The following is a 23,785-nucleotide window of genomic DNA, read 5'->3' as shown; positions in this document are numbered from 1 at the left end:
GCGGGGGGCGGCGGCGCGCACGGGCGCGGGCACGGGCGGGGGCTGCGCGCTCTGCCCCGCGCACGGTCGCGCCCCGCTCGGCTCCATTCCCGTCCCCTCCCCGCCGCCGGGATCGTTATCCCGGTGAGTGCCCGCCGATGGACGGGGCGGGCGCAGGGATGCGGGGTCGGGAACCGACGGCCGGGATGCTCCGTGCGGGGGGAGACGCGGGTGTGCGCCCCGTCCGTGAGCGGAGAGCCCGGCACCGGCAGCGCAGGGACCCGTCGGGTCGCCGTGTCCCGAGCGGACGGGACGGGATGGAAAGCGGGGGGGTGCTGGGCGACAGCGCCGCCGGAGCCCCCGGTGCTGCCCCCGGTGCTGGCTCCGGGGATGCCGGGGGTAAGATCGGTCTCTACCCCAGCGGGACCGGGGGGAGCGGAGCGTGCGGCCGCCGCCGCCGCCGTGATTTCGTTGCCGTTCGTTAAGCGGAGCTCTGGGACGGGGGAAAACGAGCGGGAGGCACCGGGTAGCCCCGACCCGAGGCGGGGTCGGGCGGTCCCGGTCCTTAACGCTCCTCTCCGCCCGCAGCCCCAACGCTGGCCGCCGGGATGAAGACGGAAGAGGCTCCGTCCTGCCTGCAGCAGGCGACGCCGGTCCTGGGCTTCGGTGAGTACCGGACGCACCGGGAGCGGGTCCCACGCACCGGGGAGCACCCGCGGCCGCCTGCCCCATCCCCATCCCCATCCTCATCCTCATCCTCCCGGGCCGCTCCGGGGGTCTCGGCTTGTCCCTAAGTTCCAGCGGGACCCGCAGGCCCTGCTTGCGCTTCCCGTTCTTCCCCCGCCCGAACGATCCCAGCGGCATTCCCGGCTCCTCTGCCGCGTTCCTTCCCCGCTGTCGGCATTATCGGGGTGAGCAGCGGGGAGGGAGCACCCCCTCGCCCAGCCTGGCTTTTTGGGTTGGTGATGCTGAGGCAGCCAAAGGCACTGCAAGGTGTTGGCGCGCTGCAAAATGGCATCTTGGCACCCCAAAGCATCCCTGGCCACGGACGCAGCACAAGGGGACAGAGCCTGGGGGGGACAGGGACACCAGGAGCATCCATCCCTTGTCTGTCCCAGCCTCCTGGATAAGCCCCTTCAGAGCCTCAGGGTATCCCGGTCCTTGGTTGATTTTAGGGAGTATCCCACGCAGGGCCCTGGACCATGGGGTGCTGCCGATCCAAATTGGGAATTCCAGGCAGGAAATCTGCCCGTTGGGTGTTCACAGGCCTGGGGAGGGCCTGGATGCAGGGGATTAAGTTTGGATAACACCGGGGTGAGGCACCGGAGCTGCCTCCCGCATCCCCCTGAGCTGCTTCCCGCATCCCCTTTCCACCCCTTCCTTGTTGTCCCTTTTCCCTTCCTCGGGGAGCCATGACATGGAAGGTGGGAATGCTCCTCGTTAACACCCCTGTGGGTCCAAACTGTTGCATTTTCAGGAGCCCGGTGTCTTTAAGGCAGAACCTTCTTTACTTTCAGTTTTGCTCCTTCTCCCGCTCTGCCTTGGGGGACGGGAGGGATTCAGGCACTTTTCCTGGGGTTTTCTGCATCCCTTTCCACCCTCGGAGCTCGGGATCGCTCCCAATGTGTTGCAGCATCACCGTGCTGGTGGCCTTGTGCTGAGGGACTCACGTGTGGCTTATTGCAGGGCTCTAACCCCCTGCTCGGGCCCTGCATCCTGAGCCAGCATCCTGCTGCTTCCCATCACCCCGACTCCTTGGCATCCTCCTGCCTGCTCAGGGACAGACATCCCCAGGCTGAAGTTCTGGGTCTCTCCCTTTGAGGCTGATCCCACATTCCCAGAGCTCCAGCCTGGTTTTCTATTGGATTATTCCCTGTTTTCCCCCTTAAATCAACCAGGAATTGGGGATTTGTAGTCCCAGATGCCTCCAACCCACTGGAGCCTGTGGGTCACACGCAGCCCATGGGCTGGAATTCAAGAAGGGTGACAACGTTTGATGGCAGCAGCTAAAAACAGAAGGAAAAGTGACAAATGGAGCCTCAATGTGTGATAAATATCCATGGAGAAGCCCTGTGCGTGCCCACAGCCCCTGGCATGCGGTTCCTTGTTGCCTTGGCCATGCAAGCTGCTGCTCCGGCATCACCAGCTATTCCCTTTCCTTCTTCTGGGATTAAATCCTCATTCCCATTCCTGATGCGCTGGCTCCCAATGTGCAGGAGGGGGTCTGGTCCCCTTCCAGCTGCTGTTGTCACCCAGGACCCAGCACTTGCTGTGCTTGGTGCAGCATCACCCAGCACAGGGATGCAGGCGATGCCCAATGCAGGACCCAAAGCTGCCTTTACACCAAACGCCCCTTTTGGGGGGGGCATAGAATGATCCTCACAAAGCCCCTTCTTGTGTTGGTGCAACCACAGCAGCCTCCTCAAGGCATTTGTGGGCTTTCAAATGACCTCAGGGCATGGGGGAAGCTAAAACTGGGTGTTTGGGAAGCTTCCTGCTCATGGCTCCTGCATCCTGGGGTCCTGCTGGCTCCGTGCTCCACTTATCCAGGGGGAAAAGCAGCTGCTTCCTCAGTGAAGGAGCACTGTCCTAAGGGCAGAAGCATCACCCATGGGATGCCATCGTGGCCCCAATCCTTCCAGGGGGCTTGGGAAGGTGCCAGCCCGGGATGGAGAAGCTCACACGGGGGATAAAGGCACGGAGAAGCCGCAGAGGACAAGGAGAAGGAGGCTGTGGCCATTGGAGAGGCTGAAGCTGCCTGGCTCGGCTGCAGAGAGAGCGTTTATTGCTCACTCCTTCACCTTCGAGTTCTGCCGAAGCCTTTGAAGAGCAGCCACAGATTTACGTGTTGATAACGGCGAGGAGGAGCAGCAGCAAATCCCAAAGCTCTGGAGGCGTTTGAAGCCGCTCTCAGCACCAAATCTGGGGTGAAAACTCCCTTCTCAGGGCATCGCTTCGCCTCCTGGCACGGGAGAACTCCCTTCTCGCGGCGTCTTTTCTCCTCCAAGCACAGGAATCATAGGATCATGGGACGGGTTGGGTTGGAAAGGAGATGAAGGTGATCCGGTTCCAACCCCCTGCCGTGGGCAGGGACACCTCACCCTTAGACCATGGCACCCAAGGCTTTGTCTTGAGCACTGCCAGGGATGGAGCACCCATCACTTCTCCCATTCAACCCATGCCAGTGCCTCAGCACCCTCCCAGGGCAGAACTTCCTTATCTCCAAGCTGAACTTCCCTGTTTCAGTCTGAACCCATCACCCCTTGGCCTGTCCCTCATGCAGGTCCCTCTCCAGCATCCCTGCGTCCCCTTTAGCTACTGAGAGCTGCCCTGAGGTCTCCTTGCAGCTTCTCTTCTCCAGCCCCAACGCTCCCCACCTGGCTCCACGGGGGAGCTGCTCCAACAGCCCTGCATCCCTGTTCCGTGGAGGAGCATCCCCTTCTCACTGCATCCTTTTCACTCCGGTTCCAGGTCCCGACTCCAAGATGCGGGAGGTGTGCGCGGGATGCGACACCCCCATCTCCGACCGCTTCCTGCTCCGTGTCAACGAGCGCTCGTGGCACGAGGCCTGTGTGAAATGCGCCGTGTGCCTGCAGCCCCTGGCCGGGACCTGCTACAGCCGCAACCGGCAGCTCTACTGCAAGCACGACTACGAGAAGTAAGTGATTCCCGGTGTTCTCCCCTCTTCCTGCCCATCCCGGCTCTGTTCGGACCATGTTGGGATTGGGTTGGGGGGTGAGGAAGGCTTTGTGGTGTTGGGGGCACAGAGGTTGGTGAGATGCTCGTGGTCTCCATAGGGATGCTTTGGGATGGGAAGTGAGCAGCTTTGATTTAATGTTGTGATGTGGATGGAGAGGAGTAAGTGATTCCCAGTGTTCTCCCCTCTTCCTGCCCATCCCGGCTCTGTTCGGACCATGTTGGGATTGGGTTGGGGGGTGAGGAAAGCCTTTGTGGTGTTGGTGGCACAGAGGTTGGTGAGATGCTCGTGGTCTCCATAGGGATGCTTTGGGATGGGAAGTGAGCAGCTTTGATTTAATGTTGTGATGTGGATGGAGAGGAGTAAGTGATTCCCAGTGTTCTCCCCTCTTCCTGCCCATCCCGGCTCTGTTCGGACCATGTTGGGATTGGGTTGGGGGGTGAGGAAGGCTTTGTGGTGTTGGGGGCACAGAGGTTGGTGAGATGCTCGTGGTCTCCATAGGGATGCTTTGGGATGGGAAGTGAGCAGCTTTGATTTAATGTTGTGATGTGGATGGAGAGGAGTAAGTGATTCCCAGTGTTCTCCCCTCTTCCTGCCCATCCCGGCTCTGTTCGGAGCATGTTGGGATTGGGTTGGGGGGTGAGGAAAGCCTTTGTGGTGTTGGTGGCACAGAGGTTGGTGAGATGCTCGTGGTCTCCATAGGGATGCTTTGGGATGGGAAGTGAGCAGCTTTGATTTAATGCTGTGATGTGGATGGAGAGGAGTAAGTGATTCCTGGTGGCCTCCCCTCTTCCTGCCCACCCCGGCTCTGCTTGGACCATGTTGGGATTGGGTTGGGGGATGAGGAAAGGTGCCATGGTGTTGGTGGCACGGAAGTTGGTGAGATGCTCGTGGTCTCCATAGGGATTCTTTGGGATGGGAAGTGAGCAGCTTTGATTTAATGTTGTGATGTGGATGGAGAGGAGTAAGTGATTCCCGGTGTTCTCCCCTCTTCCTGCCCATCCCAGCTCTGTTCGGACCATGTTGGGATGGGGTTGGGGGCTGAGGAAAGCCTTTGTTGTGTTGGTGGCACAGAGGTTGGTGAGATGCTCGTGGTCTCCATAGGGATGCTTTGGGATGGGAAGTGAGCAGCTTTGATTTAATGTTGTGATGTGGATGGAGAGGAGTAAGTGATTCCCGGTGTTCTCCCCTCTTCCTGCCCATCCCGGCTCTGTTCGGACCATGTTGGGATTGGGTTGGGGGGTGAGGAAAGGCGTCATGGTGTTGGTGCACAGAGGTTGGTGAGATGCTCGTGGTCTCCATAGGGATGCTTTGGGATGGGAAGTGAGCAGCTTTGATTTAATGCGGTGATGTGGATGGAGAGGAGTAAGTGATTCCCGGTGTTCTCCCCTCTTCCTGCCCATCCCGGCTCTGCTTGGACCATGTTGGGATTGGGTTGGGGGGTGAGGAAAGGCGTCATGGTGTTGGTGCACAGAGGTTGGTGAGATGCTCGTGGTCTCCATAGGGATGCTTTGGGATGGGAAGTGAGCAGCTTTGATTTAATGCGGTGATGTGGATGGAGAGGAGTAAGTGATTCCCAGTGTTCTCCCCTCTTCCTGCCCATCCCGGCTCTGTTTGGACCATGTTGGGATTGGGTTGGGGGGTGAGGAAAGGCGTCATGGTGTTGGTGCACAGAGGGTTGGTGAGATGCTCGTGGTCTCCATAGGGATGCTTTGGGATGGGAAGTGAGCAGCTTTGATTTAATGTTGTGATGTGGATGGAGAGGAGTAAGTGATTCCCAGTGTGCTCCCCCCTTCCTGCCCATCCCGGCTCTGTTCGGACCATGTTGGGATTGGGTTGGGGGGTGAGGAAAGCCTTTGTGGTGTTGGTGGCACAGAGGTTGGTGAGATGCTCGTGGTCTCCATAGGGATGCTTTGGGATGGGAAGTGAGCAGCTTTGATTTAATGTTGTGATGTGGATGGAGAGGAGTAAGTGATTCCCGGTGTTCTCCCCTCTTCCTGCCCATCCCGGCTCTGTTCGGACCATGTTGGGATTGGGCTGGGGGGTGAGGAAAGCCTTTGTGGTGTTGGTGGCACAGAGGTTGGTGAGATGCTCGCGGTCTCCATAGGGATGCTTTGGGATGGGAAGTGAGCAGCTTTGATTTAATGCTGTGATGTGGATGGAGAGGAAGAAGGGATGAGCTCTTGGTTCTTGTGACCTCCAAGCCCGTTGTGGCCTCCTGTGTGTGGCACTTGCTGGTCAGAGCTGGGGGCAGGACACACAACACAGGCATCCAGGGATGCTGCTGGGAAGAGGCTCCATCAATCCCCTGGTGTTTGGCAGCATCCTTTAAAGCCTTGACGGCCCAATCTTATCTTCCCGGTGCTTCACAAAGGAGAGCGCAGCCTCCTCCCTTGGGCTGGACAAGGGCTGGGAATGGTGCAACTGGCTTGAGTAACCAGATAAGAACATGTTTGCTGTAAGGAGCACGGTCTCCTCCTCCGGGTGCCGGTCCTGAGGCCGGTGACGGCATTCCCACGTGGAAAGCCTCCGACACTGCTCTTTGCCATTGGTTTTGGGGGCAGGATAACAGCGTGACCACGCTGGTTTTCCTACCTCCGGTCCACTCCATCCCACTCCAATGCTCCAAACCACCCCTGAAAAGCTCCAGCTCCTCAGGCGCTTCCCAAGGCGTCTCCACTCAGCACCTTTGTGCTTCCAGCATGGGAATTTCCTCCTGTTTGGGTATCTTATCCCTCAACCCCCCCCCCCAGTCTGTTCCATCTTGGCCTTGACTTGCCAAAGCTCATGGATTTGGCCGGCGATGAATCCCAGGCTGTAGGATCCAGCATCGCCCTGGGCTTCATGGTGACCTGGAGGGGAGACCCATCTGGCACCGAGCCCTGCTCATGTGAAGCTGCTCCAGGAGAGGGAAATGCTTTAACGGGGAGATAAGGCAGCAGCAGCTGCAGCTGGACGTGGGCTGTGGAGCTCCGGATGGAAGGCTCAGCATCAAGATGGATGTTGCTCCGTCCTTACCCCATCCACCCACAGCCTGGAGGCTTGCGGGAGCCTCTTCCCCTCCTAGCTGGGGCCCAGGCACCTGCCCTGTAAACCCAGCACGTGGAAAGGCAAAGGATGAGGGATGCAGGGGGGGATGAAGGGGAACCCCCCCCCACAAAGGGACGATAGCGCCGGGCGCTGTGCTTTGAAGTGTGCTCGTGGCCTGCCAGGGCTGGGGGAGCTGCCGGGGGATCGGAGCCGTTGGAAGCCTTCCCCTCTCCTCCGCAGGCCTCCCCTGGCCCATGTGGAGATGATTTGCTCCGAGGGACTCGGGCTTGAACTCGGCTCGAACTCGCCTTGAAGCTTCCCCATCGCCGCTGAGCACGGAGCGAGGCCTCCAAGCGCCCTCGGTGGGAGGGTTGAGGATGGGGGGGGGACACCAGACCATGGAATCGGGGAATGGGATGGGTTGGAAAGGAGCTGGAGGTCACCCGGTTCCAGCCCCCTGCCACGGGCAGGGATGCCCCACCTTAAACCATGGCCCCCAAGGCTCTGTTTGAGCCCTGCTAGGGATGGAGCACCCATCACTTCTCCATTCAACCCATGCCAGTGTCCCAGCAGCCTCCCAGGGCAAAACTTCCTTATCTCCGAGCTGAACTTCCCTGTTTCAGTCTGACCCCATCACCCCTTGTCTGATCCCTACAGTCCCTGATGGTCCCTCTCCAGCATCCTTGTAGCCCCTTTCAGATACTGGAAGTGCAGTCACCGGCTCTGCCCGCATCCCTTTTAGGGTCCTCTCAGGTCCCTTTTAGGATCCTCTTGGAGCTGGTCCCATCCTTGCTGTCTGAGATGGGCAGGACCTCATGGTGCACGTGAAGTCACAAGGATATTCCTACCCATGGTGTTGACAGCCCATGAAAGGGTGGCCAAGGCTTGGGAAGATGCCTTTGGAAACACATCCCAAACACCCTCATCCAGCCCTGAGCACCAAGCAGGGATGCTCAGAGATGGGAAAGCTGGGCTCTGAGGCCGCATCGTTTGGTACCCTGGAAGCACATCCAGCATCGTCCTGTTGGGACCATTCTGCCCCATCCTCTGGGCTGTGGGGGACAGGGAAAGCCCGGAAGGGAGGTGAACACTGTGATGTGAATGGAATGGCTCGGAAAACGGGGAATGCGAGCTGGCTTTTTGCATTAGGTGGAGGAAGGAGCTTGAAGAAGTAGGTTCGGGCGATGGCTGGGATGCAGAGGGAGGCCAAAGGCGCCCCAAAGCCTTTTGTGCACCCAGAGAAGCAGCCAAGGAGCAGCTGAAGAGGCAGAGAGTGAAGCATTGACCCTCCCTGAGCCGCATCCAGCCCCTTGGCAGCTCTTCTGAGCGAGCTGGTTAATGTTTAAAGCCATGTGGGAGGGCTCCTGTCGGAGCAAAGGTAGGAGAAGGGCAGGACAAACCCCACTGCATTCCAGGGGCAGGAGTCAGGCCCTAAAAGCGATGGAATTCACGTTGGAAGCAGAAGGATTTGTTGGGTTTGTTTCTCCTTCCCCTTTGTGGCACCTGGGATGTTTGGCGAGAGGATCATCAGAGCACTTCCTAAGCTTGAGGACAGGGAAAACAGAGCTTGGGACCTGTTGATAACCAAAACCCCGGGATTCAAGGACAAAACAGTGCCTAAAAGTGGCTGATTGCAAGGGCTGATGATGGCTGCTGCTTGTAAAAGGGGGCTTCTGGTGGCTCGTCCATAGAATGCTTGGGGTTGGAGAGGACCTTAGGATCATCCCGTTCCAACCCCAAGCTTTGCTTTACCAAAGGCCTGTGCCGAGCATCCCAGGCAGCAGGCAGGGCTCCATGCTTGGCCATGGGCAGCAATGGGGTCGTCCCCCCCAGTGTCTCTGTCTTCTCCTGCCCTCGCTCCCCACCAGGCTGGAGGCTGTAATAGGAGCGAGCAGATAAATGAGGCAATGAAGCACATGGAGGGGATGGATGGATGGATGGATGGATGGATGGATGGATGGATGGATGGATGGATGGAGCCCCTGTGCCCGGGAACAGCCCCTGCAGGTACCCCCACGAGCAGCACAACAGGAGATGAGGGGATGCAGGAGGTGCACCCTGCATCTCCCACTTCCTTTGGGTTGGGTGATGGGGCTGAGCTTGGGCACCCTTTGACAGCACCCATCCAGTGCTCCTCCCACCAGCATCCCCAGGCTTCATCAACCCACCCCATCCCAGAATCTCCTGCCTTTCCCCCCCCCCCATCCCAAAGATTCCCTCCTTCCTCGTTGGGTGGGTGGCTGAGCCCCGGCTCCCGCAGGGAGCGGAGCCCATCTGGTGATGAATGACATTCATTACACAGAGCTGAGCTTCTCCCAGCCCAGGTCCTGCTGTTCCCTCGCCTTGCTTTGCTCCCAGGGCCCAGGAAATGAAGCACGAACTCCGTAACCACCGGGCAAGATGCAGATGGGCCTCGAGTGGGATTAAGGGAGCAGCCACCACGTGCTCTCTGCCTCCCTGCAGTCGGTTCCATGCACGGGGGAGGCAGATCTTTGGGCCTGGGTGATGAAATGCCCTTTACTTGGATGGATCCTTGCTCTTTTTGGCTGCTTTCCCTTCCATGCTCCATGTCCCAAGGCTTTGAGTCTCTCCCGGACCCCTGGTCATCAACTTACACCCTACTCCCAGGCAGAGCTGCCTTTAACCATCTCCTTGGGTGCTGGGGCTATGGTCTAAGATCAGCTCTTCCTGCAGGAATCATAGGATCATGGGATGGATTGGGTTAGAAAGGACCTTAACATCACTCAGCTCCAACCCCCTGCCATGGGCTAGACCGTGTCACCCAGGGAAAAGGAATAAATGAACCCCAAAAGGTTTGGATAGCAAAGTGAACAGCAGTGATTCAAGGTATCACCCCCTCCCAAGCAGAGGACACTGGTGCAGCTGGTTTGGACCCTTGGCACTTGCAATGAAAGATGTTTCTTATCCCTTTCAGGTGTCTTTATGGGCACACAAAGCTTGTCCAAAGCTTCTTGTGGCCCCTTTAGGCACTGGAGCTGCCCTAAGGTCTCCCCTTAAGGAGCCTTCTCTTCTCTGGGGGTTGATGCTCTTCTCATCCCAGCACCTCCACTCCCTTCCCCATGCCTGGAACCTGCAGCACTGGGGTCTGGATGTTTCCTGCGCTCACTGCGCGCTGCAGCTCACATCCCCTTTCCTAAGGCAGCATCCCGGGAAGGGCTCTGCCATCATCGACGAGCATCGGAGAAGCGATTAGCTTGGAAAAGAGCTTTAAGGTGCCCGAGCGCACCCATTCCCCAGCGCTAACCCGTGGCGCTGAGAGCATCACCTGCACGCTTTGCCTCGGGGGGTCGGGAAGGGTCCAAAGGATGCTCCGCGCTCCCGCTCCCGGCCGCAGCATCGCCCTCCTCCCGGCTCAGGGACCACCAGAGGGCAGCCGTGAAGGCGACGGTGCCCGGAGCCAGCTCCTCCGAGCAGTGCCAGGGGCTGCGGCGCTGGGAAGCGGGGCTGGTCCCAACCAGGACCCGCATCCCCAAAGCCCGCATTAGAGCATGGCAAGGGGAGCCCAGGCCCCGCTCCTCCCTTTTACACCCAGGATCCACCTGGATGCATGGAAAGCCCGTGCATCCATGGCAAAGGTTTAAGGCAAAGCGACGTAGAGCAGCGCATCCGTCCCGGTGTTGTCACATCCCTTGTTGCCGACTTGCCTAACACCGACACCAGGCGCTAAAGCAGCAGCTGGAACGTTGGATGAGTGCTGGTGGTGCCACCAAGCACCTTGAGAACGGGATCCTCCTTTAACGCCTTGCCTGGGATGGGTTAAGCTGCTCCCAGGGTGTTCCCCCACCTTGGGCTTCCCAATCCTCTCTTTCCCTTTCTCCATCCCCACCCCTGCTGCCTTGCTAACACGCTGCTGGAGCACGGCCCTTCTTCCCTAGCTGGTGCACAGACTGAATGACAGCCAGATCCATAATCTGCTCCCAGCTCTCATTTCCCACTCCCCTTAATGCAATTAAGCCTAAATGAGGTTAATTACAGCTTATCCCAACGATGGTGGTGGCCGCTTCACACACCTCTGGCTGCTCACACAGGGGGTTCCCGTGACTGGGGTCTTGCTGCTATGGTGATATTGGAGCTGGTCAGCTTTGCATGGGGAAGCAGCATCCCAAATCCCTTTCCTCATTCCTGGATATTGATGGTGCCAGGGGAAAGGTGAAGCTGGGAAGGAGCTTGGCCTGTGGAAAAAAGGGAGCTTAAAGAGCAATCTGTTTTTAAACTGGTTGCATTCATCCCAAGCAGCAGCAGAATCCCTTCGCGTCCGACGTGCTTGCTGGACCAGGAGTTTGCTGCTGTTTGTGACCTGGCCCCTTTGACTTCCCTTTTCTCCTCTGCTTTTCCTTCTTCTTACCCCTTTTAACCCCTCTTCTCTTCATTCCTACCCCATCCATCACCACTGGGCTGGTTTGGACATGGAGATCTCTGTTACGGCAGCCGGGTCCTCGTGGCGAAGAGGCGGGCTCCTACCAAAGGGCAGTTCAATCTCTTTTCGTCTGGATGATGCTCAAGGGGTGTCTGCCTCAAGAGCATCCATGCAGAGGGACTGGGAAGGGGACTGCAGCAGAGCTGGAGCAGATCACTCCTTAAGGGACCTTCACCTTCGGTTCTTGCTCTGAGGGTCGCTGTTAGCTCCTTCCCCCTCCTCAATCCTTAACTCAGGTTTATTGGTAGGAGAGCTTGAATCCTTCCCAAAGCAAGTCCTGCTTTAAAGGACTTGAAAGGGAGACCCCTTCCCACCCCATTCCCAGCCTTGCAGGGAGGCTGCTCTGTGAGCTCCAACATGGATAGGGACCACAGCACTGAGGTGCTCCAGGGTTATTCCCGTAACCCAGCAGGGCATGGATGGGAATCACAGATCTGAACTAAAAGGGACGACCCCCAGGCCTGAGCTGTAGAGCTTGGGAATCCTTTGGAGCTTGGGAACCCTTTGGAGCTCTGAACCCTGTGGAGCTCAGGAACCCTTTGGAGCTCTGAACCCCTTTGGAGATTGGGATCCTTTGGAGCTTGGGAACCCTTTGGAGCTTGGGAAACCTTTGGAGCTCGGGAACTCTTTGGAGCTCTGAACCCCTTTGGAGCTTGGGAGCCCTTTGGAGCTCAGGAACCCTTTGGAGCTTGGGAGCCCTTTGGAGCTCAGGAACCCTTTGGAGCTCAGGAACCCTTTGGAGCTCAGGAACCCTTTGGAGCTCTGAACCCTTTGGAGCTCAGGAACCCTTTGGAGCTCTGAACCCTTTGGAGATTGGGACCCTTTGGAGCCCAGGAACCCTTTGGAGATTGGGACCCTTTGGAGCTCAGGAACCCTTTGGAGCCCAGGAACCCCTTGGAACTCAGGAACCCTTTGGAGCTCTGAACCCTTTGGAGCCCGGGAACCCTTTGGAGCTTGGGAACCCTTTGGAGACTGGGAAACCTTTGGAGCTTGGGAACCCTTTGGAGACTGGGAAACCTTTGGAGCTTGGGAACCCTTTGGAGCTTGGGAACCCTTTGGAGACTGGGAAACCTTTGGAGCTTGGGAACCCTTTGGAGACTGGGAAACCTTTGGAGCTTGGGAACCCTTTGGAGCTTGGGAACCCTTTGGAGACTGGGAAACCTTTGGAGCTCAGGAACACTTTGGAGCTTGGGAACCCTTTGGAGCTCTGAACCCCTTTGAAGCTCTGAACCCTTTGGAGCTCTGAACCCTTTGGAGCTCTGAACCCTTTGGAGCTCTGAACCCTTTGGAGCTCAGGAACCCTTTGGAGCTCTGAACCCTTTGGAGCTCTGAACCCTTTGGAGCTCAGGAACCCTTTGGAGCTCTGAACCCTTTGGAGCTCTGAACCCTTTGGAGCTCAGGAACCCTTTGGAGCTCTGAACCCTTTGGAGCTCTGAACCCTTTGGAGCTCTGAAACCTTTGGAGCTCAGGAACCCTTTGGAGCTCTGAACCCCTTTGAAGCTCTGAACCCTTTGGAGCTCTGAACCCTTTGGAGCTCTGAACCCTTTGGAGCTCAGGAACCCTTTGGAGCTTGGGAACCCTTTGGAGCTCTGAACCCTTTGGAGCTCTGAACCCTTTGGAGCTCAGGAACCCTTTGGAGCTCTGAACCCTTTGGAGCTCTGAAGCCCTTCCTCCCTTTGCAGTGCATTTTGCCGGGCTCCGTGCTGGGATGGGCTGGAGCTCCCTGTCACTGGTGATGGGAGGCAGCAGCCCTGTGCCCCGTCACTGCTGCGCGCTCCTGCGTCGTCCCCTGTGCCCCCGCACAGCTTCTTCCCCCATTCAAAGAGAGGGAAGAGGGAGCGAGCAGAGAGTTTAATTTAAACCCATCTCCCAAGCTTGCTCTTTCCTCAATCAATATTGCTTTTTACATCATATCTAATCTCTTCCCCCCCCCCCCCCGAAGTAAAACTTAATGAAATAATTCTAATGAATGTTTAATGATATTCTTTTGTCATTATTAAAGCCGCAATAAAAGCGTCTGTGGCCCCTGCGCCTCCCTCCCCCTCATCCCCATCCCTACCCCAGCATCCCTGCTGCCCTGCCGGCTCTTCCCCCCCCCCCCCCCCGCCTCGTCGCGCTGTGACAACGGCAGCTTTCAGACCCGCAAACAGGAAATGAGAAAGGGAGAAACAGGATATTGAGCTTGGATGCTATCTGGAGCCGCAATATCACCCCCAGCAACTCGGCGAAGGAGCCCTTCTCCTGCCAGGCATACTAATGGAGATGGGCAGGCTTCCCCGCAGGCAGGCAGGACGGGATCACTGGGGCTGGGGAGCACCCAGGCTCCAAGCTGCAGGCCTGGGGAGAGGGTTTGGGTTGTGCTGTGCGGGGTGGCGAAGGGGAAGGAAGAGGAGGGAGGAAGGAGCTGGTGGCTCCCTTCCTAGGGGATGCGTTGGACCAGAAGCTCTCTCCCCTGCTCTAGGAGCAGGCTTTGCTCTGTTGTCCCTGCCAGCTGCAGCACAGCCTTGGAGCTGGAGGAGCTTTAAGCTCCCTTCCAACCCATCCCATTCCATGACCCCACAAGAGCTTTGGAACGGCAGCGGGGACTGTGCACGGGCTGCAGAGCAATCGAAGCGGCACCGGCACCCTAAAGAGCATCGACCCAGAGCTGCAGCCCAGCCCCAGTCCCACCTTCCAGCACCCTCCCAGGGCAGCACTTCCTTATCTCCAACCTGAACTTCCCCTGTTTCAGTCTGAACCCATCACCCCTTGGCCTGTCGCTGATGAAGGTCCCTCTCCAGCATCCCTGTAGCCCCCTTGGACACTGAGAGCTGCCCTGAGGTCTCCACGCAGCTTCTCTTCTCCAGCCCCAATGTTCTCAGCCTGGCTCCATACAGGAGCTCCTCCAGCTCATCCCCGGGGCCTCCTCTGGCCTTGCTCCAACAGCTCCATGTCCTTACATTGAGGACACCAGAGCCAGATGCAGCCCGAGAGCAAAGGAACAGCATCACCTCCATCACCTCCTTTGGATGCAGCCCAAGAGCAAAGGGGCAGCATCACCTCCATCACCTCCTTTGGATGCAACCTAAGAGCAAAGGGGCAGCATCACCTCCATCACCTCCTTTGGATGCAACCTAAGAGCAAAGGGGCAGCATCACCTCCATCACCTCCTTTGGATGCAACCTAAGAGCAAAGGGGCAGCATCACCTCCATCACCTCCTTTGGATGCAACCCAAGAGCAAAGGGGCAGCATCACCTCCATCACCTCCTTTGGATGCAACCTAAGAGCAAAGGGGCAGCATCACCTCCATCACCTCCTTTGGATGCAACCTAAGAGCAAAGGGGCAGCATCACCTCCATCACCTCCTTTGGATGCAACCTAAGAGCAAAGGGGCATCATCACCTCCATCACCTCCTTTGGATGCAGCCCAAAAGCAAAGGGGCAGCATCACCTCCATCACCTCCTTTGGATGCAACCTAAGAGCAAAGGGGCAGCATCACCTCCATCACCTCCTTTGGATGCAACCCAAGAGCAAAGGGGCAGCATCACCTCCATCACCTCCTTTGGATGCAACCTAAGAGCAAAGGGGCAGCATCACCTCCATCACCTCCTTTGGATGCAGCCCGAGAGCAAAGGGGCAGCATCACCTCCATCACCTCCTTTGGATGCAGCCCGAGAGCAAAGGGGCAGCATCACCTCCATCACCTCCTTTGGATGCAGCCCAAGAGCAATGGGGCAGCATCACCTCCATCACCTCCTTTGGATGCAACCTAAGAGCAAAGGGGCAGCATCACCATCCATCCTTTGGATGCAGCCCAGCCCAAGGGGCCGAGCCCTGCAGGTGGGGTATGGATGGGGCCGGAGGAAGATGCTTTCCAAAGCCCAGAACCCCCTTTTCCCAGCGGGAACACCAGCCCTCCATCACCCATCACCCGACAGCCACCTCCACCGCAGCGCAATCACTGCCTGGCACTTACATAGGGAAAAGCAAGGGGGGGGGGAAAGCCAAGCCCCACTTTTTGTTCACATTCAGCAGCGATAGGAGAGGGGCCTGGTGGATGCTGGGAGATTTTAATAAAGAAGACAGGGCTGTGAAATGCAATAAAGGAGTTCATCAGATTATGTGCTGATGGCTCCGTGCCACCGCACTGGCAGCAATATCCTCACAAGGAGGGGGTTAACCCCTTGAGGGACCCGATTGAATCTGACAGCGGCGCTTCACTCCTGCCCCTTGCATATTTATGAAGCTCCCTGGCTTTGGGAGCCTCTTTGGTGGTGGTGGTGGGGGGGGGTGATTGTGGGGCTGCCCTGGTCCCCGTTTCCATGGATTTGGGGGTGTTTTCAGCATCAGGTTTGGGGCTGATGCGAACGGAGCAAGGCTGGGAGTGCTGCACCAAGCAGGACCACACGTGGGGGAGATGCAGGGGTTTGGGTTCCTTTGGAGATGCTGCTCGTGCTGGTGGATGCTGAGCTCTTTGCTGCGTGCTCCATCCCCGAACCCAACTTCTCTCCTAGTGCACGCTGGGGGAGGTCTGGGGGCATTTGAGTCGTGGGCATTGTGGCAAGAGGCACAGGAGTGTACCACCACCGTTATAAGGCTCCTTCCTGGCCTTAAATCCACCCACGTAGTGCCACAAAGAGCAGTGGAGGGGATGGAGGATAAAGGCAACCGGTGCTCCCAAATTGCTCCTTCTCCCTCTGAGCCAGAAATGAAGCAGAAGGAAATACCCCCCCCCCCTTTCCTTAATCCCCTGGTGCCATTCCATAGGGCTCAGCTGGGGTGTCCATGGCTGTCGGGGGGGGGGGAATGAAGGACCGGATCGTGCTGCTCCTGCCTCCTCGTGCCCCTTGGGTATCCCCTTGGGTCCCCATCCCACCCCGAGCCCCCCAGCCCCGAAGGTGGCCGGGGGCTTTGCGGGTTGCACCTCGCTCTTTGAGGCCACCACAATGGACTCTGCAGCTCAGTGTTAAGTAAACAGCCCTTGCTTAAGCCTGCCCCGCTTCATTTTGACTAAACCCTAACCAAATAAGCTGGCTCCACGAAGCCCAGGCTTCCTTCATTATTCCTTGCTTCATTAACACCTCTTAATCCCATTCCCCCCCCCCCATTACCCTTCCCAGGCCTGGGGCAGTGTCTTCTCTGTGCAAGAGGGGCTCCCAACTGCTGCTCAGCGCATCCCATCCCCATCTGGAGAGCTGGGATGTGGCTTCTCCTCCAGAGCCATGGGCAGGGAGAGCCGGGACAGGGATGCTCGGTGAGGATGAAGGGAGAATCAAGCACCTGGGGTGTTTTACCAGGGCTGAAGGAAGTCCAGGAGATGCCCGAGACGATGCAGGAAGGTCTCAGAGCTCCTCGTCCATGCGTGAAAGCCGGATGGATGCAGGCGGTGGCTTTGCTGCCATTCCTCTTCCTGCTGCTCCCCGCTTCCAGGGGGAAGGAATCACATCGGGGTGCTCCAAACCTGCTTTGTTAGGGAAGGAGAAGCAACTTGTTTAAGGGTACAAAGAACACAGGGTATATACACAGAATGCAGAACAGGTAACTCCATGCTGTCTCCAAGGACGTGCAGGCTGCTCTGCTGCCCACAGCATCACTTCTCCTGCCTTCAGTGTCCATGGGGGTGAGGCTCTTCTCTGGGAGCAAGCAGAGACCTCCCTTGTGTCCCTGCTGGTCTTCAATGCACTCAGAATCATGGAACCATAGAATGGGATGGGTTGGAAAGGAGCTGAAGGTCATCCAGTTCCAACCCCCTGCCATGGGCAGGGACACCTCACCCGAGGCCATGGCACCCAAGGCCCTGCCTTGGACGTTGCCATTGATGGAGCATCCACAGCATCCTTGGGCAACCCATCCCAGTGTCCCGGCACCCTCACAGGGAAGAGCTTCCCTTTATCTCCAACCTGAACTTCCCTGTTTCAGTCTGAACCCGTCACCCCTTGGTCCTATCCCTTTGCTGCCCCCCAGCACCCTTTTCATCCCCCCGTGTCGCCGCTGCTCCTCAACGCACTTGGGGACCTCTCCTCGAGCAGCAGCTCCACACATCCCATAGCCACATCCACAGCTCCCAAAGCTCCTCGGGAGCCCCCGCCAGCGAGGGAGAGATGCGCTTGGTTCCTATGGCAACGCAAACAATATTACCTTGGCTTAACCGGATTCCGGCAATATTAAAACCAGGCTCTTTAGGAATTCCTGGTGTTGGAAGGGGCTGAGAATTTTAATTTCGTGTAATGCGAGCTGACACCGTGGTTATGAGCTGCTTTGCTGGGTGCTTGCTTCAATTAGCACAAAGCGGAGGGGATTTGCTTTCGGGGCTTAGCTGGGAGATGCAGGCTGCGGGTCCCGCGATGCCCGGAGCTCTATTGAGTTAGCGGCGCTTCCCTCCCTTGGGAGGTGCCAAAGCCGGGCCTTTCCATGGAATTCTGGGCCCGTGACAGCGCCTGTAGGGAGCGAACCCCAACTGCCTCATCGCCGGGAGGCAGCTCGGTGCATGGCGGGTGAAGGGGGCTCCGTGCCCAGCTCCAGCATCCCTTCCCATGCGTCCTTGTCTGGCGCTATGGAGTTCCAGGTTGGAAAGGAGCTTAAGATCACCCAGCTCCAGCCCCCTGCCACAGGCAGGGACACCCCCCACTTGGCCCAATGACTTCCATATTCCCAATGGGCTCAGCCTGGCTCCGTACGGGAGCTGCTGCAGTGCCTGCTCATCCTCCTGGCCGGCTCCAACAGCTCAATGGAAGCCCATCACGCTCACAGCTCTCCTCTCCCTGCCTTGGCTAAGCAAGATTCCGGATGTTTTCCCCAAGGAATTGGGGATAGCAGAGGCTGGAAATGTGAAAGGAGGCAGGGAATGCTCCAGTATCCATAGGGATCAAAGGAAAGGAAACACAAGCGTGGAACAAGACAGGGACTTTTCCATCAGTGTCTCCCTAACTTATCCCGTTCCTTCCTTGGAGAAGGGTCGGGGTGTTGAAGGAATGCTTCTGTTTGTCAGGTCTATGGGTGCCTCTGGATGCGGGGCTCCGGGGTGGAACTACCGTGGGTGCAACACGGGAGTCATCCGGCCTCTGAGAGCTATGGGAAGAGCAGATGGGAGCTTGGGGCTGGCTTGTCTCAAAGCCAAAGCGGGTTTGTGTCACCAGTTCAGCATCCACTGAAGGGTGGGAGCCTTCCTTGGGGTACTTCTCCCATCTGGGATGCAAGGAAAAGCCAGGGTTCACTTCCCAATGGGCTGCGTGAGGGATGAGGAGCAGGAACCTGGCAAGAGGAATGGGTTGAGTGCCCACAGGTGGCATCACAACCATAGGAGGCTCGCTAGAAGAGGAAGACAAGACCAAGTCTGCTTGCTGGGCATGGAATAAAGCAAGATCCCAACTGGAAGTAAAGCCTGGAGGAGCGACTTAGCCTCTGGAACCTCTTCCCATTGAGACTCCTTCACTTGGGGCCCAGCCCTGGCCTTTGCTGCACATCCATCCCCATCAACCAGGCTTGAGGGGGGAATCCCTGCGCCTGATTCTCGGGGTTGCAATGAGTTCCATCCCATCAGCTTCCGTGCGGGATTGAAGGCCAGGCACGTGCCTCGTGCTCCTGCTGACCCCAGCCACCTGTGATCATGCACTGGCTCTGTTGCCGGGTCCTTTTTATCCCTAGCCCTCCTTCGCTTCTGCACTGGAGGGATGCTGGTGTTAAGAAAGGGACAGGTTCGGACTCAGCCCGGTTTCTGCTCCCAGTTCACTCCTTCCTAAGAGAGCTGTGGTTAAAAGGCTGCTCCTTGCTCCCATCTCAACCCAAATTCCATGCTTTTATTCCAAGCGTGCCTTCCGGACAGACAAAGAAGGGAAAGAGAGACGGGACGGGAGGAACACGCACACCAAGCAGCCTCAGCACAAAGGGGGCAGAAATCCCACCCCATCCCACGTGGAACGTCCCAGGCCACTGCCCGCCCCAAAGCCACGGTGGTCTGTGGAAGGGCTGAGCCCGGCCCTGTAAAGCCTCTTCATCCTGCTCCATGGAGTTTGCCAGGAGGATTAACCCAGGCTTGTTGGCAATCCCAGTTTATGAGTTCCCTGCTGGTGGGGAAGCTCCTGTGTGTTTAAACAACAGCCTAATTAATCCCTGTTTTATTACTTTCTCTTGTCAAGTGGCTCAAGAGAAGCTGTCAGCGCCGCTCCCGCTTGTTTAGAGCCCCGATTGCTTCATCACCACCATCTGCTCGGCACACGGATGCTCAGCGCCTGCTTTGCCGTGGGGCACAAGCAGCATCCCCGATGCGTGAGGCTCCCCGCATCAGGCCCCGTGGATGGGTCTTCCATAGGGGGAACTTCCATGGGAAGGGCAGCAAACAGCCCTGCAGAGGAAGACGGGACCTTGAGCTCCGTCCTGGCGTGTTGCTCCCTGCTACGACGGAGGCTCGGGAAGCCCCAAAAGACATTTGGGGTCGCGGAATCATGGCGTGGGTTGGGTTTAAGGGACCTTAAAGCTCAACCCTCTGCCATAGGCAGGGCCAGCTTCCCCTAGAGCAGGTTCTCCAGCGTGATGGGTTGATTTGGGATGCGCCAACGCGGCCCCAAACCTCCACCTAAGCAACCCCGTTGGCTTCCTGAGCCCCCAACCCGGGTCCGCCCCTGCCTTCTAAAGCCTTTAACCCCCAGGACTCCCCCGCAGGCTCTTCCAGACCAAGTGCAGCAGCTGCTTGAAGGCGATCGCCCCCTCCGAGCTCATCATGAGGGTGCTGGAGAACGTCTACCACGTGCACTGCTTCTACTGCTGCGAGTGCGAGCGGCGCCTGCAGCGCGGCGACGAGTTCGTGCTCAAGGAAGGGCAGCTCCTGTGCCGCAGCGACTACGAGAAGGAGAAGGAGATGCTGAGCGCCATCAGCCCCGCGCCCACCGAGTCCGGTGAGGGATGAGGGGCAGCCTTGGAAAGGGCAGGTCCTGCTCAGTTATGGGGCTGGGCACGAAGGGAGGTGATGGAGGTCAGTGGAGGCTGTAGCATCTTCTCCCCTTAGCGATAGTGGGGTACCAGGCTGCTGAGGTCCCTGCAGCGCGATGCAAAGACACCAACCACCCCATTGGATGGGCTGATCTGAGATGTTAGAGGAAGGGTGATGAGGGGGAGCCTTGTAAAGGGCAGGTCCTGCTCAGTTATGGGGCTGGGTGCGAAGGGAGGTGATGGAGGTCTGCAGAGGTTGTAGCATCTTCTCCCCATGGCAACAGAGGGGTACCAGGCTGCTGAGGTCCCCTTGTGCGATGCAAAGACCACTGGATGGGCTGATCTGAGATGTTAGAGGAAGGGTGATGAGGGGGAGCCTTGTAAAGGGCAGGTCCTGCTCAGTTATGGGGCTGGGCGCGATGGGAGGTGATGGAGGTCTGTGGAGGTTGTAGCATCTTCTCCCCTTAGCGATAGTGGGGTACCAGGCTGCTGAGGTCCCCTTGTGCGATGCAAAGACACCAACCACCCCATTGGATGGGCTGACCTGAGACGTTACAGGAGGGGAGATGCGGGGCTGTCTCTGAGGTGACCCCATCCCAATCCCCACTTGCCTTGCAGTGAAGAGCGAGGACGAAGACGGCGGCCACTCGCACGGCAAAGGCAGCGAGGAGAGCAAGGACCACAAGCGCTCCAAGCGCCCGCGCACCATCCTCACCACGCAGCAGCGCCGAGCCTTCAAGGCCTCCTTCGAGGTTTCCTCGAAGCCCTGCAGGAAGGTAGAAGGAGCCCGGGGGAGCCTTTGGAGGCCTGGAGGCTCCGAAATGCAGCTTCAGGTCTGATGCAGCTCTCTGGGGTTTGGGGACAGGTACGAGAGACCCTGGCAGCCGAGACGGGCTTGACCGTGCGCGTGGTGCAGGTCTGGTTCCAGAACCAAAGAGCCAAGGTGAGCGAGGGCTTCCCGTGCCACGGGGTCTGGGGGCTCCCAACCGTGCTTGTGCAGTCGAAAGGGAGCAAGGAGCAGCTTAGGGACAGAAGGGGAGGTGAGAGGAACAGAGGGAGCAAAGCGCGGTCTGACCTCGCCTTACAACACGGACCCAGGAGCAGCAACAGCTTGAAGTGAAATACAAACCCCTGCTAGTTATAGACCGTAGGATCACAAAGTGGCCTGGGAGGGACCTTAAAGCTCACCCAGTTCCAACCCCCTGCCATGGGTAGGGACATCTTCCACTGGAGCAGCTCGCTCCACCCTGGCCTTGAGCACTACCGGGGATGGAGCATCCCAACCTTCTCCATTCGACCCATCCCGGTGTCCCATCATGGGGGAGGGCTCGCCTCCATCTCCCCTCTGGCACGTTAAAGCCATTCCCCCTTGTCCCATCCCTCCACCCCTTACCCAAAGCCCCTCTCCAGGTTCCCTGTAGCCCCTTTAGGCCCTGCAGAGGCTGCACTCGGAGGGGATGAACAGGGTTAGAGCACGGCAGGGCTGGGTCCACAGGGAAGGCAAGCAGCCGCTGTCGCTGCGGTGCCAAGCACAGCTCCCTCCCTCAGTCAGACCCTCAGACCCGGGATCCCCATCCCCATCTCCATCCCCATCCGCATCCACATCCACATCCCCATCCCCATCCCCATCCCCATGCCCGTCCCCATCCCCATCCCCATCCCCATCCCCATCCCCGTCCCCATCCCCATCCCCATCCCCATCCACATCCGCATCCCCATCCCCATCCCCATCCGCATCCCCATGCCTGTCCCCATCCCCATCCCCGTCCCCATCCCCATCCCCATCCCCATCCACATCCACATCCCCATCCCCATGCCCATGCCCGTCCCCATCCCCATCCCCGTCCCCATCCCCATCCCCATCCCCATCCCCATCCGCATCCGCATCCCCATCCCCATCCGCATCCCCATGCCTGTCCCCATCCACATCCACATCCCCATCCCCATCCGCATCCCCATGCCCGTCCCCATCCCCATCCCCATCCACATCCACATCCACATCCACATCCCCATCCCCATCCGCATCCCCATGCCCATCCCCATCCCCATCCCCATCCCCATCCCCATCCCCATGCCCGTCACCATCCCCATCCCCATCCGCATCCCCATCCCCATCCGCATCCCCATGCCTGTCCCCATCCACATCCACATCCCCATCCCCATCCGCATCCCCATGCCCGTCCCCATCCCCATCCACATCCACATCCACATCCACATCCACATCCCCATCCCCATCCGCATCCCCATGCCCGTCCCCATCCCCATCCCCATCCCCATCCCCATCCCCATGCCCGTCCCCATCCCCATCCGCATCCCCATGCCCGTCCCCATCCCCATCCCCTTGCAGATGAAGAAGATTGCCCGCAGGCAGCAGCAGCAGCAGCAGCAGCAGCAGGAGCAGGAGCAGTTGGGCAACCCTCGCCTGGGCGCCGGCAGAGGCACCGGCCGCAATAGCAGGCAGAGCAACGATGACAGCGAAGGTGAGGAGCTCGGGGTGCTGCAGGCTGGGATGGAAGGGCTTGACCTGGGTGCATGGGAGAGGGGATGCACGAGGAGATGAGCCAAGTCACGCAGGGCGTACCACAATCGGTACCCACAAGCTGGAGCAACCGGGCATCGAGAGCCCGCAGTCGTGGCGCAGCACCTGCCTCCCGGTTGTCATGGAATCAACCAGGTTGGAAACGAGCTTCCAGCTCATCAAGTCCAACTTTCAGCCCAGCTCTCCCGAGGCCACCGCTAACCCACGGCACTTCCAACGTTCCAATGCCTCTTCCAAGGCCTGACCACCCTCTGGGGAAGGAATCGTTCCTCATCTCCAGCTCAACCTCCCTTGGTGCAGCTTTGTTCCCTCTTGTCCTACCGCTTCAGAGAAGACAATGGGGTTTTTCCCGTTGCATGCTGCTCAGGGAAGTGGTGAACGCTCCATCCCTGGCAGAGCTCTTGGGCGCCGTGGTCCATCCCTGCCCACGAGGTCCTTTCCGACCCAAACCATTCCATGGTTCTATGAACACACGGAGCTCAGCGCTGCGTGGTGCTGCTGCCGTGACTGGCCCGGGGCCCTGAGCACCCTTGGCTTCAACCCATCCCACTGCTCGTGTCTTTAGACAGCGCCAGCGTTCCCGGCTTGGATGGGCTCCTGGTTCCCTACCCCAGGATCCCCCAGCAGCAGCTCCTGCCCCTGGACCAGAACGGCTACAGCACGGACCTGTACAGACAAGGGCTCACCCCCCCCCAGCTGCCAGGAGACCACCTGCACCCCTACGGTAGGAGGCTGCCCAGGAGCTCCCTGCACCCGAGCTGCACCTCCGAGCCCAAGCCGTGCCAAGCAGCCAGGGCTTGGCCTTCGTGCTGAGCCCTTCCCAGCAGCTTGGGCTCCTGCCGTGTTCACCCCCGTTCCCCTTTTCCTTCCTCTTCCAGACTCGGAAGGGGTCTTTCACGACATGGACAGCGACAGCATCAGCCACCTGGGGGACTGCCTGCTCGCCACGCCTGAAGCCAACCTCCTCCAAGCCCGCGTGGGCAACCCCATCGACCGCCTCTACTCCATGCAGAGCTCCTACTTCACATCCTGACCGTGGAGAAGCCGCCAGCCCTTCGCTGAGGATCCCCAGTGGATGCTGCTCCCTCGTCAGAGCGAGCCTGGGGGAGAAGAACCAAGGCTGAGACCTTCAGAGACCTTCCTTGAACGGAAGAGGCAACTCCATCCCGTCCGAGCACGAACTCGCGGGGCCCTCG

General features: G+C 58.6%; 1 protein-coding gene across 1 annotated transcript; it reads left to right on the top strand.

Moving 5' to 3' along the window:
• Positions 1 to 12: 12 nt before the first annotated feature.
• On the top strand, positions 13 to 23,732 carry LOC133283340 (LIM homeobox transcription factor 1-alpha-like). Its single transcript, XM_061480029.1, has 9 exons — positions 13 to 123; positions 568 to 645; positions 3,451 to 3,637; positions 19,784 to 20,016; positions 20,669 to 20,826; positions 20,916 to 20,993; positions 22,398 to 22,530; positions 23,155 to 23,313; positions 23,468 to 23,732. Exons 2-9 carry the CDS (start codon positions 588 to 590, stop codon positions 23,620 to 23,622), a joined length of 1,161 nt encoding a protein of 386 aa, XP_061336013.1. The 5' UTR covers positions 13 to 123; positions 568 to 587; the 3' UTR covers positions 23,623 to 23,732.
• Positions 23,733 to 23,785: the final 53 nt, after the last annotated feature.

The sequence above is a fragment of the Pezoporus flaviventris genome, unplaced genomic scaffold, assembly GCF_033815535.1.
Source record: "Pezoporus flaviventris isolate CSIRO_AGI_PZ_B2104156 unplaced genomic scaffold, CSIRO_AGI_Pfla_v1 ptg000165l, whole genome shotgun sequence".
In the NCBI taxonomy this organism is placed as follows: Eukaryota; Metazoa; Chordata; class Aves; order Psittaciformes; family Psittacidae; genus Pezoporus; species Pezoporus flaviventris.
Note: the sequence above shows the minus strand (reverse complement) of the source record. Positions and strands in the feature narration are given on the sequence as shown.